Here is a 20,188-nt window from a genome sequence, read left to right as displayed (position 1 = left end):
ACAGTTGAGGCATTTTTCGGTATAAAAGGACGCATGATACTTCCAGTGCTGCTAAGATTGTGCAATGTAGCTCTCTAAATTGAAAACAGTGCTTTCAAGTAAAATGCCGCCCTCCTCTGCCAATTTCTAACCAGAAAATGTGTTTCTTGTGTGTCTAAAACGCAACCACGAAAGTATGCAGATGATAGCACTTACGGCTGTCTTGCCTAAATGTAAGGGCCGCTCCTGTCGTTCGTGGGCCCCTCTAAGAAGGTCCGGGGGCCCTCCCCCGGTAAATTTTGAAAATTTCACACTTTTTAAACACGTAGATATTATTGGAGTTGAATTCTACAGTACTTGAACTTAAAAATAACCAATTCTCAGGATTCATCAGGGGTCCCTTCATGACAAATAATTTCGGCGACATTCCATATCTCTTAGAGACGAATTTTTTAGGAATTCGGGGCCTTTTAGTGATAGAAAAGGATAAAAAAAATCACAACATTACGGGAAAAAAACGATGACTCGAAAAAAATTCGCCGCGGGGGCCCCATCGGGACCTCCGCGGCAAATTCTTAGGGGGCGATCGCCTCCCCGCCCCCATGGCCACTGGCCAGTCCGCCCTGGCGGCACAGGAAAGCCGAAAAATCAAGCGGGGACGCTACTTCAATATTAAACTTCCATCGCCTCGCTAAAGCGCAGGGATACAACTATTTGAACACTTCGGAACGCGTGAGGTATCACGCTTCAATTGAAGGCGTTTTCGAATCTTCTGTATTTACAAGCCGAGACTTTCCAAGTTTGCATTATATTGTCGATTTGAGTTTCTTTTATTAATTAGTTAAATTATTCCTGCTTCTTAATTTTTAATTATTCTGCAAAAATTAACTTTTTGCGAAATACAATCCTGGCTTTAGGGCCCTTAAACTCCGGCCTTAACGGTCGAAACTGCAGTCGCGGCACAGGAAAGCCAAAAAACCAAGCGGGGACGCTGCTTCAATATTAAGCTTCCATCGCCTTGCTAAGGCGCAGGGATACAAATATTTGAACTCCCCGGAACGCGTGAGGTATCACGCTTCAATTGAAGGCGTTTACGTGTCTTCTGTGCTCCTTTTATTATTTACTTAAATTACTTCTGCTCTTTAATTTTTAGTTATTCTGCTAAACTATCCACTTATTGCGAAATACAACCCTGGCTTTAGCGCCCTTATACTCCGCCTTAACGTTCAAAACTGCAGTAGCGGCACAGGAAAACCGAAAAACAACGCGGGGACGCTACTTCAATATTAAGCTCTCATCGCCTTGCTAAGGCGCAGGGATACAACTATTTGAACTCTCCGGAACGCGGGAGGTATGACGCCTCAATTGAAGGCGTTTACGAATCTACTGTATTTACATGACGAGATTTTCCAAATTGTTTTGCATTATATTGTAGATTTGAGTTCCTTTTATTATTTAGTTAAATTACTCCTGCTGTTTAATTTTTAATTATTCGGCAAACACTATCCATTTCCGATATACAACCCTGGCTTTAGCGGCCTCAAACTCCGGCCTTAACGGTCGAAACTGCAGTAGCGGCACAGGAAAGCCAAATAAACCAAGCGGGGACGCTGCTGCAATATTAAGCTCTCATCGCCTTGCTAAGGCGCAGGGATACAACTATTTGAACTCTCCGGAACGCGGGATGTATGACGCCTCAATTGAAGGCGTTTACGAATCTACTGTATTTACATGACGAGATTTTCCAAATTGTTTTGCATTATATTGTAGATTTGAGTTCCTTTTATTATTTAGTTAAATTACTCCTGCTGTTTAATTTTTAATTATTCGGCAAACACTATCCATTTCCGATATACAACCCTGGCTTTAGCGGCCTCAAACTCCGGCCTTAAAGGTCGAAACTGCAGTAGCGGCACAGGAAAGCCAATAAACCAAGCGGGGACGCTGCTTCAATATGAAACTTCCATCGCCTTGCTAAGGCGCAGGGATACAACTATTTGAACTCTCGGGAACGCGAGAGGTATCACGCTTCAATTGAGGGCGTTTAAGAAACTTATGTTTTTACATGACGAGATTTTTCAAATTTTTTGCATCATACTGTAGATTTGCGTTCCTTTTACTATTTAGTTAAAATATTCCTGCTTCTTAATTTTTAATTATTCTGCAAAAATTAACTTTTTGCGAAATACACCCCTAGCTTTAGCGCCCTTCAACTGCAGCCTGAATGGTCGAAACAGTAGTTGCAGCCCAGGAAAGCCGAATAACAACGCGGGGACGCTACTTCAATATTAAGCTTCCATCACCTTGCTAAGGCGCAGGGATACAACTATTTGAACTCCCCGGAACGCGTGAGGTATCACGCTTTAATTGAAGGCGTTTACGAGTCTTCTGTGCTCCTTTTATTATTTAGTTAAATTACTTCCGCTCTTTAATTTTTAGTTATTCTGCGAAACTATCCACTTGCGAAATACAACCCTGCCTTTAGCGCCCTTATACTCCGGCCTTAACGGTCGAAACTGCAGTAGCGGCACAGGAAAGCCAAAAAACCAAACGAGGACGCTAGGTACTTCAATACTACCCTTCCATCGCCTTGCTAAGGCGCAGGGATACAACTCTTTGAACTCCCCAGCACGCGTGAGGTATCACGCTTCAATTGAAGGCGTTTTCGAATCTTCTGTATTTACAAGACGAGATTTTCCAAATTGTTTTGCAATATACTGTAGATTTGAGTTCCGTTTATTATTTAGTTAAATTATTCCTGTTTCTTAATTTTTAATTATTCTGCAAAAATTATCTGTTTGCGAAATACAATCCTGGCTTTAGCGCCCTTAAAGTATGGCCTTAACGGTCAAAAGTGCAGTAGCGGCACACAGGGGCGGACCGGTAGTCTAAAAGTTAGGAGGAGACCTAAATGTGAGGGCCCCTCCTGTCGTTTGGGGGCCCCTCTAAGAAGGTCCGCCCCCCCCCCGCCCGGTAAATTTTGAAAATTTCACACTTTTTAAACACGTGGGCATTATTGGAGTTGGATTCTACAGTACTTGAACTTCAAAATAACCCATTCTCAGGATTCATCGGGGGTCCCTTCATCACAAATGCTTTTTGCGTCCTTCCATGTCTCTTAGAAATAAATTTTCAAGGAATTCGGGGCCTTTTAGTGATTGAAAAGGATAAGAAAATTACAACATTACGGGAAAAAAACGATGACTCGAAAAAAATTCGCCGCGGGGGCCTCCCCGACAAGGCCTATAGATATTTCGCCTAGGAAATTGAGGTTGTTCCAAAAACGCCGATTTTGGCCCCTCCCTGGATTTGGCCCAAACTTTGCTCAGATGTTGTACTAAGTGTCCCCGATGCTTGGGCAAAATTTCAGCCCCCTCGGATAATTAGGGGGGAGGGGGCAGGGGGGCAAAGTTGCAATTTTTTCAAAACTTTACAAATCGATATCTCGCGAACGGTTTGAGTGTAAGTGTTGCGGTTTGCGCTAAAAAACGTCAAAAAATATTCTCTACAAGAATATTAATGCTGTTTGCAAGGTTGCGTAATTTATCGCGGTCATAAATCGATTTTTTCGATTTTGAAGGTTCGACTTTTTTTCGTTTTTCGTCTCTCCTCTCTTTGGAATCGTTGCTACGTGAATAAAAACCTGTTGAGGTGATTTTCCATGAAATTCTGCATCTACCACACTTAGTTTGATCTTGGGGAAACGATTCGTTCGTGAGTTATAGCGATTTTTCTGCGCGTTATCGGTTACGCGCGGGCGGCTTATCGGCGGCGCTCCATCCCGCGCGGGCCAGGCAGAGGTTGTTTCACCCCTAGGGCCTTATATTCATGCTGTACGCTGTAATTATCGATATTTTCTCCTCCCCCCACCCTTCCCCTGCAATAAATATTTGTTTAATACTTCGTTATACAGAGTATCCCAGTCTATCCCAGACCACCCGTAACAGGTCTTTTTCTCGGTTGGTTTAGGTAGTACGAAGTGGGAGGCCGCGGAATTGAATAGGGAATTGACCCCAAGGAATCCGAATTTCACGGTCCCGAAACCCCCCATGCCCCCCTTGTGAGGTGAAGAAGGGGTCTCGATCCCCAAAGTCGGGAGACATTGTGCCTCCCCCTTTTACCCCCCGAGGGTGGCTAGGGGGCATCGGGACCATGAAATTCGGATTCCTTGGGGTCAATTCCCTGTTCAATTCCGCGGCCTCCCACTTCGTACTACCGTTGCCTACGAGAATGGAGAGGCCGTAACTACGATTCTGTGACGTCACACTAGTAGATGAAACTCGGCCGCGGTTTAACACGCGTTCTTATGGGAGAACGCTTGCCGCGCGATGATTTCTCGCCGATATCTCTTTCAGGGTTGATCTGACGCAAAATTTCATAAGAACCGTTTAGAAAGAGGATGAAATTTCACTTTAGAAAACTAACTAGTTCATTTGTGACATTGTCTAAATATCGAGGAAATGAATGCGTAATACCGAAAATCGTTACTCCACTCAGATTCAAACGGGCCGCTCGCGCAACTTCGGCCGATCGAGAGCGACTCTGATTGGTCCACGCAGCGACTGCCTCACTCATCGATGCACTGATGACCCGGAGATGCTTGTTGTTTTCGGTAAATATCTACTAGCTTGACGTCACAGAACTGACTAGTTACGGCCTCTCCATTCTCGTAGGCAACGGTACTACCTAAACCAACCGAGAAAAAGACCTGTTACGGGTGGTCTGGGATAGACTGGGATACCCTGTATAACGAAGTATTAAACAAATATTTATTGCAGGGGAAGGGTGGGGGGAGGAGAAAATATCGATAATTACAGCGTACAGCATGAATATAAGGCCCTAGGGGTGAAACAACCTCTGCCTGGCCCGCGCGGGATGGAGCGCCGCCGATAAGCCGCCCGCGCGTAACCGATAACGCGCAGAAAAATCGCTATAACTCACGAACGAATCGTTTCCCCAAGATCAAACTAAGTGTGGTAGATGCAGAATTTCATGGAAAATCACCTCAACAGGTTTTTATTCACGTAGCAACGATTCCAAAGAGAGGAGAGACGAAAAACGAAAAAAAGTCGAACCTTCAAAATCGAAAAAATCGATTTATGACCGCGATAAATTACGCAACCTTGCAAACAGCATTAATATTCTTGTAGAGAATATTTTTTGACGTTTTTTAGCGCAAACCGCAACACTTACACTCAAACCGTTCGCGAGATATCGATTTGTAAAGTTTTGAAAAAATTGCAACTTTGCCCCCCTGCCCCCTCCCCCCTAATTATCCGAGGGGGCTGAAATTTTGCCCAAGCATCGGGGACACTTAGTACAACATCTGAGCAAAGTTTGGGTCAAATCCAGGGGGGGGCCAAAATCGGCGTTTTTGGAACAACCTCTTAGCAGCTGTCGATGTGGGGAGGGGTCATGAGGGGAACTATTTTGACACGTAAGAAGTAGGTGAAGGCTGTAGTCGTTATAGTTTTAGCGGCCATTGCATGACGTCGACAAGTACGATGGAGTGAGGTGGTGAGGTGTAAGTTCCTCGGATAAAATGTATAGGAAGGGAGGGGGAGGAGCCTGACTTGTGACGTAATTTAAGTACTGAATGAATATATCAGCTGCGGCCTTTCGTTCTTCCTCCATTCCTCCATATTTGTTATGATTTCCGGGAACTCCATTTTGTCGTTGCTCGTTGTTGTGTTGTCTTTGTCTCTGTGTCAATTCCTCCTCTGCTTATCTACATACCATAATGAATTGTAAGTACCTAATACATCCAGTTTTCAATTTCAGTCTCATTCCCAATTAGAATTTTTGTAGAAATCAGATCTATCTAACTTTGCCAGAACTACAGGAGCATATTTTGCAGTTTCCTCACAATCAGAATACTAACCTTGAGAGATTTGCATATGTTCTTCCTAGCAAGTTCTTCTTATCTTGCGACCAAGTTTTATCCAGCAGCGGGTCGATTATTGAAATATTGTGTTTGTCGGGCGGACATGGACGACATGGGTTAAATGGTGGAGCGTAATTGTTGGGCTATGTCTTATGGCTGCTTTGTCGGCCCTTTGTCAAATTGAATGGACGACATACTTACTGTCGGAAACTCAAGAGGTGACTTCAGCTTATTGCAAATTCCTCCTGACAAAGCAGCGATAAAACATGGCCAACCAATCATACACTTCCATTTCAATTACGTCCTCTTGAAGTAAATTTGCGTTTGTTAACTGTTGAAGAAATCTGTAAACAGTTTTTAAAATATGTCATCAAAACAGATTTTTGCTTTCCGGTTGTGATTAAATGGATGTGGCCTAGCTTTTCCCGCCAAATCGCCTGAATTAAGTGCAATTTAACTTAGTCAACAGTTTACAGTTCCGTGAACATGCTCCGGACCTTGTTATCAAACCTGTTATCGCCTCTGGTTAGAGAGTGAAACCCACCAACAGTCCCGTAACCAAGCCTTTGGGCTCCAATCGGTTGATAACAGTACCAACTTTGTCAAGGCGCAGGTCTACTGTTTACGGATGTTTTAAACAGTTGACAAACGTACTTAAATTTGCTCTATGTCTACCTGACAAACACAAGATTTAAGTAATCGCCCCCCTGGGTGGCGATCACTCTCACACAGGATTGGAAATTTATCGGGTCTCTTACTGAGAGTATAAAGGAATCACCTTCACTTAACATTTCTAGTAAGTAAGTCAAGAGTATAGGGAGGACAGGATTTGAAGCTGGCTGTTGAACTGTGTATCTGCCTACAAATTTAATCAAGGCAGAGGAGCAGAGTCAGTTGCATCTCGAGCTAAGTTACAAAGGAGAGGTATCGATAAGGGCCTTTTTTGGCCCCCTCATCATCTACTTAACTAAAACCAAATCAGGGTTAAAATGTGTCCTAAAGCCTCCGTGATAACATATCAAAAGCTCGTTTAAGTTAGACAATGTGCTTGGTGTCAAACAGCCTCGGAGTGATAGAAAAATACGCATTTTTCGCCAAAATGCGCCTGCTGACCTGTGCCCAGGGAAACGTTAAATACGTATCCAGTGGCGTATGGACCAAATTATGATTATTTCCCTAAACTACATTGAGTCAACTTGGAAAATCCGCATCAATTTCCAGATTCTGGGGGGGGGGGGGGGGGGCAAGGACAAAAGAGGCCCTCATCGATACCCCTCCTTTAGAGACTACTTACGTGCGAAATGTATGCTCTCTATGTTGTGATTAGGATGTGCACCATGTTGTGTAATATAAGGAGGTTAGAAGGTGCAACGAACCATGTTCATCTGCCTTGTATTTAAGTAGGCACTTTGCTATCTTTTTCACTCAACTTTATGCAATGTCTCATCAGTTCACTTCTCAGTCTTACCACTTTTAGTAATAGAAGCTTGGGTGTCTCATTGAAATAATATCCATGCTTTTTAAAATTTTTGAACTTTTAAATTTTATTTGCCTCTTCCATTTTTAGGTGAACAGCAATCATTTGAACATATTCACGCTTGGCTGAATTCCCAATCGGGAGATGGTTCAACATTCGTAAGTATCATGAATTTCTATGCATAATATTTTAAGAAATTGTCCTCAAGTTTACATTTTTGCCCGGTGAAACCTAAGAAAACTTTTCAATTCAGAGTAGTATGTTCTGAAATCAACATTTTAAAATTCCAAGCTGGTTGACTGCCTTCAATACCCTACTGCATCCATTTTTAATATAAGGACTTTGAAACAACTTATAATCATGATCTTAGTTCATTATTATCAGAATTTAGAACTGAAACTAAATTCCTATGCCGAAAATACCATAGGTGTAAGTACTTAGGTCATTTTCTAGGGTCTAGGGGTGGCCTACCCCTAAATTTTTGGAATTTCAACTTTATTTGGACGCATTTTGAGGCTACCATGATGTAGATTTTCCATTAATTTCTTTGGAAAAATTATGTCAATTTTTTTTCTTTCAGCAAAGAATACTTTCAAATTTTTTTGTATTGAATAGCTCCCGAAAAGTTTTGAAACTTCATTCTATTTCAATGCATTTTGAGGCTTCCATTATGAAAATTTGAGGATATACTAACAAAGTGAAAAAAATGGGTGTTTTCAATTTCAATTCTATACTAAGAGGGATGATCATCCTCTACGACGGTCTTTTCCCCTAATCTAGAACTCCCATGGGGGGGGGGGGGGGGAAGCAGATGATACTATTTTCAATTCTAGGGGGTACCTCCGCTGCATATATTATAGAGCCTAGGTTCAGTTGTGAATATCTCTGCTTCTTCTCGATAAGTTTGCCTAATTTTTAGGCTCAAAGCCAATGAAGAATCTTATTTTGATCTTTCAAGTTTCATCAAAAGGAATCATGAGCTACTGATTTCCGTAGGTGAGTTGCCGGTTTCTTTACCGGCTCAGTTTGGCTGAAAAAGTACATTTTACTTATTTTACACAAAAAATGAAGAATTTGATGAACTGTCTGTAAAATTCCTACCTACATTTATCGAACATATCGCTTTGTGTGTATCATTCTTGTGACACACAAACTAAAACTGCCGCATCTGTAAGGAGATCTTTACTTTTTCTTCACTAAATTAAGAGAACCGAATGTAGTGTCTAATTAAAACTAATTACTTTACCAGTAACTAATTACCAACTTTAACTAACTTTACTAATTACCAGTAACTTTCCATGTGAAAGAGGGATGTTTCCCCTTCATCTTTGTAGTCTCTATTGACTTGGTTTTTCAGAGTGGTTGGCAAAGGCTTAAGACTTTTTTCAACAGTATACCTAAGTACAAAATAGTGTCCTGATCTGAGTGGTAAAAATGATATTACTGGTTTCAATCCTGGCTGCAACTTAGGCGCCTTCCTTTTTTAAAAAAAATTATCACCTAAATCAAAGTAAAAATCATCCAATTTATTTATTGTTTTTAACTGTTTTCTTTTGTTTTTTTTCAGTCGGAATCATCTACCAACATCCGTGAGTATACAGTCATTATTGATACTGTACTTGAAATTCTTTTGGGCAGTGTTCAGTAGGCTACTGCAAATTAGAGCTTTTTTTTCAAATTTCTAGCTGGGCAATCGGTGACGGCATCTTTTTACACAAATTATACACTAACAATTATCTGTATGAAGCTACAGACCTCATAAATAATCAATACTTGACAAAACAAATCCTTCAAAGCCATTTCCCTCCAACTTGGTAAGTTGGGTAAAGCGGAGATCCATGTGAGTAATATTTTTACACCGTCATAATAGGACATCTGTAAAAAGCTGTAAAGATCTTTTGTGAATATTGGTTACTTTCATCACTTCTCAGACCCTCATGGGGAAGGGGAAGAAGTAAGAGAAGAGCAAATTTATCTTTGTTTTAATTTATACCCCTTTAAATTTTCTTATCGTTCGTTTTTATTCTTATTGTTTGTCTAGATGAAGAGCCGTCATTTATCCTGGGTAGTGATGCTGCCGAAGAAGAGGAAGAAAGAAGGAGACGTAAAACTAAAGTAAGCAGTTTGTTTTCAATCATGAAAAGAGAAGTATTTCACTCTACTACATAATATCCTGCATCATCAGAGATGTGGGAAGGATCAAGATGTTGATAGGTTCTCCAGTTTAGATTCAGACATAGAGAAAGAAAAAGGAGGTGTTTGCATCTTGAGGTTTGTTTACCCTGTGACGTAGGTCGGTACAACCTGGTCAACGAAATCCGGAACTCGAGTATGAAAAAGGACCGCAATGTCCAATTTTTTTGCTTCAATCAACTCATGATATAATTTCAAGCATTTTTATAAGATGACTTTTTTCCAAAAGTTACACCATTTCCAAGAAAATCGATGATAAAACTTGTCGTACCGACCTACGTCATCAAATAAAGTCCAAGATGCCCAAAATGCAAACACCTCTTGTTTTTCTCTGTGAGATTCAGGATGCTTTTCCTCTAATAATTAGACTACATTTTGCAATTAGGAACCATAATTACTGACTCAGGTGAAAAACTACCGACGTAGGTACCATTAATTTCCATATAGACTTATATTCTTATGGAAAAGCCAGAAACTGCAGTTCTTGATTACATTGTTTACGAAGTATTGATTCAGACAATTTATGATGTGGTTGTAGTGTGATGTCATGGTTTGTTTGTATCCAAGTGTCTATTTATTTTAACTTTCAGAATGGGTGGGGTTCAAAAAAAGATGTTCTAAAGGATCTCCAGGTATGCAGTGATTTTACAACAGATGAGCCGCAAGCACATTTATTGGAAAGAACAAAAGAACCAAGTGAGCCTGATTATGAAGAACACAAGGAGTCATGGAATAATTTCGATCATATCCAAAATTTGTTCCAAACCAAAACGGTATGTATAATTTTTATTATATCTTTCGCTTCTTTGGTGTTGCGTAACTTACTTTTTTCAGAGAATTATCAGCGAACTCACCAATTAAGTAGTGTTTATTACAAAAATGAGAAAAAAACAGGACCAAACTGTATATCTCAAAGATAAAGGCTTGGTAGTCCACTTGTGAAACAAAGATGTGTTCGTTCAGCAAGGACAAAGTAAGCTTAAAATTTAGGATAAAAACTCGGAATTCTCTCTTGAGGCTATGATGTAACTTTATAATGAGTCACCTATTGTCAACATAATTTTAATAACAAACTTGATTTTAATTTTAGGCAAAAGCGTGGGCTCAACCAGCCCCACCACCAGCGCGAGGCAGAGCCAGGGGTCGTGGTAGGCTCCTGGAAGACACGCCCGAGCTTCTGGAACAAGTAAGTGCTTTGCAAATGAAAAATTCATTGTTAAATTTAAAAAAATGTGGTTATCTGCCAAGTTAATTCCTGGTATTGTTTAGTTTTTATGAAAATACCTGTCTTCTTTTAATGTATTTAATTTTGCTCATCTTACCTGGACCATTTCTTGTCAAAAAGGAGAGTGTCAGTTGACTTTCTAGCTGGAAGGGCTGTTCTACAAAGACCCTTACTGATAGGTATTGTAAAATTAAAATGATGCTGTCTAATAAGCTAACCTTGGTTCCATTTCATAGAGGATGCCATGGAAGTAGGCCAAAATGACCACAAGTAGCGATTCATGGTACTTGATTGCAAACACAAATATTTCTGCTGGCCAAAAGTTTTTTTTTTTTTTTTTTTTTTTTTTTTTTTTTTTTAAATTAGTTGAAGCAAGTAACTTTTATTTTTCTCTTCCTAACACAAATCTCTGGGCAACTTGTAACACAATTTAAAGACACAGTGTGATTATTCTTCGACCTGTGAACTAAATTATTTGCAACATTAATATGTATGCCTGGGTCTGTTTTTCGCAGGATATACGACCATGAAACTAGACTTTCTTCTGGTAAAATTGTATGAAAATCTTGCCAGGCACACCAAAAATGTCTGAAATCCACTCCTTAGTGTGGAATCTGAGTAGTTTGCAACATGGTTGCTCGAATTTACTGCATCTCCTGGCGGTTTTTCATAGTGTCCTGCAGTAAGATTTGTTCAGAGAAAGACTCAAGAAAACCTAACTTAAGTAAACTAACCATCTAGCAAATTATGAAGAGCATTCCTCACTGATTCTGAGTTTTTATTTTTGCAAAACAAAGAAAGGGGAAGGAAAAAAATGCTTGAGAACGGTTGAAATCATATCCTGGAGCAAGTTTGCAAATTGTTTGTTTATTCAGGTCAGGTTTCCTTATTCCTCTGTCTGTGCAAACTTGGCCGCTTGCGACTGAGAATTACTGCCCGTGGATGCAGAAAACTTGTAAAAGCAACTCCTGAAAAATTTAAAAAAAACTCATGCTTTCACTTGGAGATTATTTATTGGACACATTTCGGTGACTACCCGCACCACCGAAACGCGTCCGATAAATAATCTCCAAGTGAAAGCGTGAGTTTTTTAAATTTTTCAAAAGTTTTAATTCAACAGCTTTTACTGTATTATGAAAATTTCGATCATTTTATTGAAATTGTAAAAGCAAGTTGCAAATTATGCAGATTACGTACTATGGAGTGAATTCAGACTTTTTTCATGTGCCCAACAAGAGTTTTGCACAATTTTACTCGCTGAAAATCTAGTTACTTGGCTGTTACTCTTGCATGCAATGTACTCATTGTAGATTTATGTTCGAAACATTAGAACCATTAGAAGTATTTGTGAAAACCAATAAAATGATGAAATCTCCTTTACTCTCATCGGACTACTGCGCCAACAGCCATGCGGATATTTATGGGAATATTTTGTTGAAAAGGCGTCTTTTATGGAAAATTAAGTGGGCTCAATTCCCTGTGCACATTTTAAAAAAAGAAATAGACTTAAGATGATTCTGTTCACCGGATCATGTAGCTATACAACATTCTTCCGTGCAGTGAACAAAATGTCCTAATATCTTTAGTTTTTATGTGCTTATGATGTAGAAAATTGGTTTAACTGATGAGCTCAGGTGTTACAACAAATGTTGTTATCTTTTTTTCAGATTGGGGCCAAGAAGTTCCAGAACGAAGGGATTGAAAAGTATGTTCGCGCTAATGGTAAGTCGATGCAGAAACATTTTATGGACAATTGTTGATGAGTGTGAGATAATTTAAAAAATGGGAATGAATGGATTAGCCCTGAAATGTAGAGGTTGTCATTGTTCCAACCATTTGGTGCCAGGTAATAGGTGATTTTCTGGGGCCTGTGGACCAAATTGACTCTAGCTTCTTTGACAGCACTCGATGACTCCACTCAATCGTTTGAAATAAAAAATTAGTGTAAACATATGCATTTCGTTTGATGGTTGGAATCAGCAGGTTCCCAAATTCTCATTTTAACTAATTAGCAGTCAGAAAACAAGTTAAAATCCCAAGATGCCTTTGACCCATCAATTTAAAAAAAAAAAAAAAAAAAAAAAAAAAAAAAATGTGGCTCTTAATGTTTTAAACTTGAGATTAGGCAAAGAGATTTCAAATTTAACCGGTCTCTATTTCTCTAAATTCTTTCAATTTGGAAGAAGTGAAAAGGACAAGAAAATGTCACATTTTTTGAATACTTTTTGTGTCTAAACTAATGTCTTGATTTTCATTTCTTTCTTTTCTCCTTTTTTCTGTGCAGTGGGTATAAATTCAGTCCCATTTTGATTCTCTTTCATCCAAAACACAGGAGACATGACATGAAATGAGCCAAATAAAGTGGGTTTTGGTGGGTCAAGAGGGGGATAGGGGAATTTCAGTGTACCAAAAGTCCCCCAATCGTAGCTTTAGAATATCTTTGATGACTACTACCTATGGCCTCAGATGGTGGAAGTAATAATTCACGAGCAGGGGCATTGGGGCATACTGTCCCTATGATACCTTTTATTGTAGGCATACTCGTGTAATCATACGTCACCATCTAGTTTCTATCAAACTGGAGGTAGAGCCAAAAAGAACCATCGAAGGCTCAATTTAATTTCAGAGCCATTTCTTTGTATTTAATACTCCCATGATTATGTCTTGTTTTCTGAATGCGATTCCTGCGCTTATACTATATAGCAACATGGACTTACATGCAAAAATGCCAAGCCAAATTTTCTCTCCCCCAAAGGTTATGTTATCTGAATGTTATGCTCGGTTTTCAACTTACCAAAGGACTTGAGCATAGAATCCTCCCAAACCCAACCTTAACCCCACTAAATTGAAGTAGAATTCATTTCTTAAATTAAACAATAAAAAAAATCCAAGAAACAGGCCGGAACTGTATATAACAAGGTGGTTAGATAGTGCTGAGTCCACACTATTTTGTGGGGAAACCAAGATCACTAAAGTTTAAAAATTTCAAATTTCTATCAGAGTCAAAGTTTTGAGCTCAAATGAGCATCAGCACTAGACTAAGGGAGAAGAGTGTTCAGCTCGGGCAGATGCGTTGGCATATTAAGCTGAGGTCATGCGGAGAGATCTATGACGTTTGGGGTCTTTTTAGACCTCTTCAGTAGATGACATTTGTCAGTGAGCCTAGCTTAGCATCCCTCAAAATCCGAGACAGCCTGAAACCGCCGTCAAAATTATGACGCAAGGTATGACATTAAAGTTCGATCCTCGCGCCACCTGCTGTCGTAAATAATTTTTTTTGGTTTTCCTTGATTTATCTTGAGAGTTGTTCAGCAGCGATGGTAGAAGGCCCAAGGATCGGACTTTTGTGTCATGCCTTGCATTATAATCATGACGTAGTTTCGATGCCGTCATGGATTTTGCTGGATGCAAAACTGGGCTCACAGACAAGTGTAATCTACTGATTAAGCCTGAAAAGAGCCTCAACGTTACAGATCTCTCAACCTGACCTCAGCTTAATGTTCCAGTGTGTTGGCCTAAGCTGACCACTCTTCCCCTCAGCCTTGTTCTGATACTCATTAGAGCTCAAAATTGTTGACTCTACGTAACATTTTTTAACTTTTTTGGTCTTGTTTTCCTCTCAAAATAGTGTGGACCCAGCACTGTCTTTTCACATTGGCTCTTAAATTAATCAATTCTTCAAAAAAGGTCTTTGTAGGCATGTCCTGTTTGTCTACTTCTGTCAAGTTTAGTATCAAAAGTAATGGGTTGATGCACCCTCGTTAGTTCTATTAGAAGGGCTCTTTTTATGGCCAAATTTCCAAATTTCACCTCTCAGTTTAAATATCCTGTACAGTAGTTCTCACAGAAGACTCGTAGGAGTCTTGATTTGTAAGGTCAGTTTGGAATTAAGCGCATTTTCCTCTTGACTTTAACATTCTTTTTTCTCTTTTCTTTTACAGAAAAAGTAATTGAATCAGACTCTTCCTCAATAGAATCAAATGATTATGAAGATGCTGAGGATCCAGATGATCCAGCACCCTCCAAAGTTGGGGATGGAATACCTTCGAAAGGTAAATCCATTCCTGGGAAAGCCAGGGTACTTAAAGGTCAAGCAGCTGCTGGCCTAGTCGCAAAGCCAAAATCCTCGAAACCGGCCAAGAAGCAAGATAATGTTTATGTTCCTCCGCACAAGAGAATCCCTGAAGATCCAACCCCCTCGGTTAGAGAAAAAATGGCTTCGGAAGAACCATCAAAAACTATCATAACAACTGAACAGAAGAATAAATTATTTAACATTACATCAAAATCAAAACCCATCTCAGTTGTGGCTAGGCGCAATCCATTAGTCCTTAATTTGGTAAAAAAATGTAAAGACCAAGGAGATGTGTCTGATGAAGATCAAGAGGAAAAATCGGTTGAGGAAGAATTATCACCCCCGAATACCCTTACCAAGAAATTGCTTGATGATGTAACGAAAAAGGATCCATACTTCAACAATAGACACCTGGATGTAGATGTGTTATGTTCAAAGCTCACAGATCTTAAAAAAGCAGAGAATAACTCTCCCGATAGTTGCTTGAATTTTTCAAGTAGTTCTGAAGCTGAACTTGCCATGGACGAATACTCCAGTGGTTTTAGCGATAATGATTACACTTATCAAAACACCCGGGCTTCAAATGCTCTGAAGGTAACGACGATAACAGCTGAGGAAGATGAAGAGGAAGACTCCTGTGCCCTTGGAGTCAGGTCGGCATACAAACCCAGCGATTATGGGGTTGATGGGTATCGCTACACAACAGCAAGAAAGGCAAAGACTCCACCGAGGACTTTCATCATGAAGCAAGAAGACTTCCCCTCTTTATAATAGTGATGACCGTAATCTACATTTGGGTTCCACTGGATTTTTTTAATTATTGAGCTTATATATCATATACTTACGAGCTTTATAGTTGTTTCAGGTTGTTTTAAACCAGGCTACATTTGGAAATCATGAACTTAAGTGCTGACATTTTTTACTGTCCTCAGGAAGTCCTTTTACATGTTTTACTACTTTTATATCCTCTTATATTAACTTTTTGATCATGCACTTGAGATATTTTCCTCTTTTATCTGAACATTTCTCAAGCTCAAATCATTTTTAATAATTTTGGAATTATTTCACCATTCCAAACGTTTATACTCTTAGATTTTACCTAGTTTAGACTCATTGAGCCTTAAAAACTGACTAACTGTGATAAATTTCAACCTGACAAACCCCCTGTACAATGATAGTATTTTGAACAAAAAAATTCCAACAATTCCTAGCAGGATTGAATAAACCTTATCAGTTTCAGCCAATGGGTCAATTCTGCTCAGTGTTCGAAATTCACCCTTAAGTTTTAGAAGCCATTTGGCGCATCAAGCCCGATTTTTAGGCGCCATTCAAGATTTTTTAGGGGCTAACTTGACTTTTTGCCTATATATTACGGCACATTTAGAGAAAAGTTAGACGCAAGATGTTTTCGTAACAGAACTAGTAAGTAGCTGTAACTTTGGAAAGACAAAAGCACTAAGAATGAAATCATGAAGAATAGAAAAAGCAAGCTTTCACTTGTGGTGCTGAAAATTCCGAGTTTTTTTTTATTCAAATAGATTTGTTTTTCTTTCTTTATGTGACTTCCTGTGAAAATCCAAATTTTCAGGAGGCGATTTTTAGGAGCCACGTTGGCGCAGAGCCTTCATGTTTTAGGCGCCATGGGCAATTTTTTAGGCGCATTTGGCGCGTTGGCGCCTGTGAGTTTCGAACACTGATTCTGCTCGTCACAAAATCAAATGTTGATAGGTGTAGCTTGTAAAACATAGAGCGGTACATGTTTCTATATCTAATTTGGTGATTATCCTCTTCCAAAATGAGGCTCTTGACATCATCCACTACAATGATGCAGACCTTAGTTTTTCACCATTGACTCAAAATTTACAGGCACAGTATGTAGTAGTTGTCCATGTACATTACTGATAAAACAAGGCTGGAAAGAACAACGTTCTGCAACATTGTGATGGATAGTGTCCTGTTTCTATAAAAAGGCGTTACCCGCACTAATATTAATGTCAAAACTTTTTGTTTGGATAGATTATTAGTTTGTGCTAATCTTTAAGCTACCCCTGCTTTAACATGACGCTGAAACTCGTGCTATGAATTTATCCCTCAATCCAGATCATGTATACTTGCTTAATATTGCTCTCATAAAAATCGTGCAGAAAAAAGACGTTACTGTACTCTGATAACCAAGTTTTGAATAGAAATGAATAATGTCAGGTGGCCTTTACTATCTCCATTTAACTGTTAAAATTTCTAAAATGAGTCGTTCATATTTTTCTCCGCCAATTATCAAGGCCTGCAACTGATTGTGCAAAACAAGATGCTCTCTTTGACTTTTAACATGCATGCCTCTCTAACTCAAGTTTCCAACTCTGATAGATGGCTCGAAAGCCTAAGATATCCATTTGAGATTTTTCTAGTTTTTGCCCAAATCCTACTCTCTTTTAAGTCATGAGATTAGAGGTATTATCTTTTAGCCTCCCTTTTGTTTACTTCTCAAGGCATTCAGCAGAGAATAAGCTTGAATTGTCGGGACAAAATATATGAAGTACAAATGGAAAAAGATCTTTTTATAATACTTTTTAAAAATCCAGTGAAAGAACCCAAATGCTGAAAGCAATTCACTTCTCTTCAGTTGTTTTCATCCGCAGAAGGAAACTCTCCACTTTTCCACGACCTACCTGCTTAGCGTTCTTCGAAACTTTGAAGTGAAATTGTGCGCGAGTGATGAACTCAGTGAATAGTGATCCGTGTTGTGCTCAGCTCGGAATGTGCAAAAACTATCGAGTGTCGCTCGTCGTTGACCCATTCTTAATTCAAGTGATAACCTATTTGTAAGGTTATAGTGCGCGACCTAGCTGTAAGATGTAAATATTAGTAACTGATGCACTGTGGTTATTGGGGCTGATCCTAAGGGTGTCCTTCTGGCATGTTCCATAGGTTTGACAGCATGAGATTTCCTACAACACAGTCTTTCTTGATTGGCTGCTGTCTATTCAGTCTTGAATAGACTTCACTTTCTTGGAATTCATTTATTTTAGTCATCATACATTTATTATTCTGATTTTAAAACCTCAGACTGTTCCATACTTATCACATAAATGATTTATTGCATGATAATAGTTAACCTACATCCCTACCAGATGTGTTGTCTTGATCGAAATCTCACAAAGCATGACATCAAAAATATGGATCCTCCTGTGAAAATACCTTTTCAGTGAACAGCTGCAATCAGTAGTTGAAAATCAATTATTGTGGAAATAAATGACCATGAATGCAAAGTTGCATGATGTGAGGAACGCACTATGTAAATGTAGGAACAACTAGCAACATGCCAGAATGCTCCTCCCATTCTTCTTACTTAACAATGGTGGAAAAAGAACTTTATAATATGCAACAACATTCATCAAAGCTGAAAAAATTTCCTGCTCTCAATGGCAAGACCAATAGTTTTTTTTATGATTTTCTTGATAGCGCAGCTGGCTTGTCAAATTTAAGGGTTGGCATGGAGATATTGGAGGAGCTCAATAGTCAAATTCTATCAGACATGAGTTTTGCCTTTTCTTTCCAGAAAGGTGACGTAAGAAATTTGATCATTAAGATTATTATAGTGAAGTCAATGATTATATTTTGTGGAGTCTTCGTCATCTCAATTTCTACCCCCTTAGCTTTAGTTGTCGAAGATAGTTAAAAGTCGGTTGACTGAGCATATCTTTTCCATTCGCTCCATCAAATTAGGACTTGTTGCAAGGTTCTTTTTCTACCTAGTCCCACCTCCTTGAGATGGCAGCCCTAATTCCCAACATGTTTGTACATATTTATTACTTTAATCAATCATGTTTCAATCCAATCGGTAGATTTTAATCAATTATGCATCTGTATGTAATTGTGTGTGCCTAAAATTGTGTGGCGTTTGTACCTGGTCATAAGTGCGCCTTATTTTAATCCTGTTGAAAAATTGAGTTGCACCAGGTGGAAATCGATTCAATGTATGAAAATGACAATTTAAGTCTCAGAGCGTATTCGAAAATCACGGAGAACAGCCGTTTTAGCCCTTTGGCTTGGAGCTATATTTGGATCACATTTTGCAACAAGGAACTACAATATTTGGCTGTTTGTAAAAGTAACATATTTGCCATTTATTTCTTAATGCAGACAGGTACTTTCATGGATGGGTGAGAAATTTTAGTTCAATATTGCAGAATGACGTCCATTTGACCCTTTGCATGCTTGCTGAAATCACTCAAGCCTGGAACGGAGTCTGCTTATATTATTTTGAGCCATCAAGTGATCTCTGAGGGTTAAATATGAGCTTAAAAAACTCACACATTTAAAAAGCTCTTAAGGGTTGAAAAAACTCTTGCTCATTATTTTCTATAAAGCTGTTAAACACTTATGCCTCCTCATTTTGGAAAATCCTGTTTGAATGAGATGAGACTCAAAGTAGGATAATTTTGTCGCGCCATGACCTCACACTCCAATCTACAGGTGAAAGTCGAATTTTCTCCCGCACAACAGGCCATTAGATGCATTCTTCATAGATTATATAGTTTTCTAATTTTGGGTTTACTCTACTTCATGGCCAGAAATTGAATTTCTGCTGATTTAAACCAATGTAATGTTTTGTCAAAATTTCAATCACTCGAAGGTTATCTGAATATGCTTCAAATCAGATCAAACCGTGAATAACTAATAATCCTAGAAATAGAATCGATAACTACATCGGATTCAATTTTCCAACATGACTGATATTAGCCGCACTTTTAGGACTAAATATTTTATCATCATATTATATTTCGTATGAAAACTATTTTAGCATATTTTGTATAAAATGAATGAGTAATTTACTTTGAATATGTTTAACCCATGTAGTCTTCATTTACATTAATAAACCTACATATTAATGTTATAAATTATTGAGGTGAATTGTTTTTGGATTCCTTTAAATAATTACACTGAATAAGTATTTCAGGATAAATTGTTTGAATCCTTTACTTTCGAAAAGTTTTCTTGCATTAAGCCATGTATTGCTGATTGCTGTTCCTGTATATTCAAAAGGGTCTATAAAAGTCCCAATATCTAGTGAGGAAGGTCCATGGGCTTTTTTTCTACAAAATCTAAAAATAGCTTGTTTTCCCATCATATATCTTTTTCAGGAAAATTGCAACTCTTACAAAATCCTTTTTACCATCTTTCCCAATCGAAATTCATTTGGCCCAATTCTCTGAAGTTCACCCGTATGGTGTTCAATGAAGGTTTTATTTAGATTCATCGTTAAGAAGTTTATGAAATGCATTAATCCTATCCTGGAGTATTTATGATGCCTACCCCTTTACTAAAAGATAATTTATTTTTTAAAACACGTTTCGT

The 20,188-nt window shown here is 38.8% G+C and overlaps 1 protein-coding gene across 1 annotated transcript; it reads left to right on the top strand.

The window, feature by feature from the left end:
• Nucleotides 1-5,583: 5,583 nt before the first annotated feature.
• LOC109040175 (uncharacterized) lies at nt 5,584-19,731 on the top strand. Its single transcript, XM_019055998.2, has 8 exons — nt 5,584-5,726; nt 7,431-7,498; nt 8,908-8,929; nt 9,382-9,455; nt 10,124-10,306; nt 10,624-10,719; nt 12,426-12,480; nt 14,700-19,731. The coding sequence occupies exons 1-8, from the start codon at nt 5,720-5,722 to the stop codon at nt 15,602-15,604; spliced, it is 1,410 nt and encodes a 469-aa protein (XP_018911543.2). The 5' UTR covers nt 5,584-5,719; the 3' UTR covers nt 15,605-19,731.
• The last annotated feature ends 457 nt before the right edge of the window (nt 19,732-20,188 follow it).

Source organism: Bemisia tabaci, chromosome 2, assembly GCF_918797505.1.
Source record: "Bemisia tabaci chromosome 2, PGI_BMITA_v3".
Classification (NCBI taxonomy): Eukaryota; Metazoa; Arthropoda; class Insecta; order Hemiptera; family Aleyrodidae; genus Bemisia; species Bemisia tabaci.
The sequence above is the reverse complement of the archived record's forward strand: the minus strand, read 5'-3'. Positions and strand labels throughout refer to the sequence as shown.

What these genes read in the sequence shown, in the direction of transcription:
- LOC109040175 (XM_019055998.2), top strand. An exon ending in GGAATCATCTACCAACATCC is followed by an intron (nt 8,930 to 9,381) that starts GTGAGTATACAG and finishes TTGTTTGTCTAG; the next exon opens with ATGAAGAGCCGTCATTTATC. An exon ending in GAAGGAGACGTAAAACTAAA is followed by an intron (nt 9,456 to 10,123) that starts GTAAGCAGTTTG and finishes TTTAACTTTCAG; the next exon opens with AATGGGTGGGGTTCAAAAAA.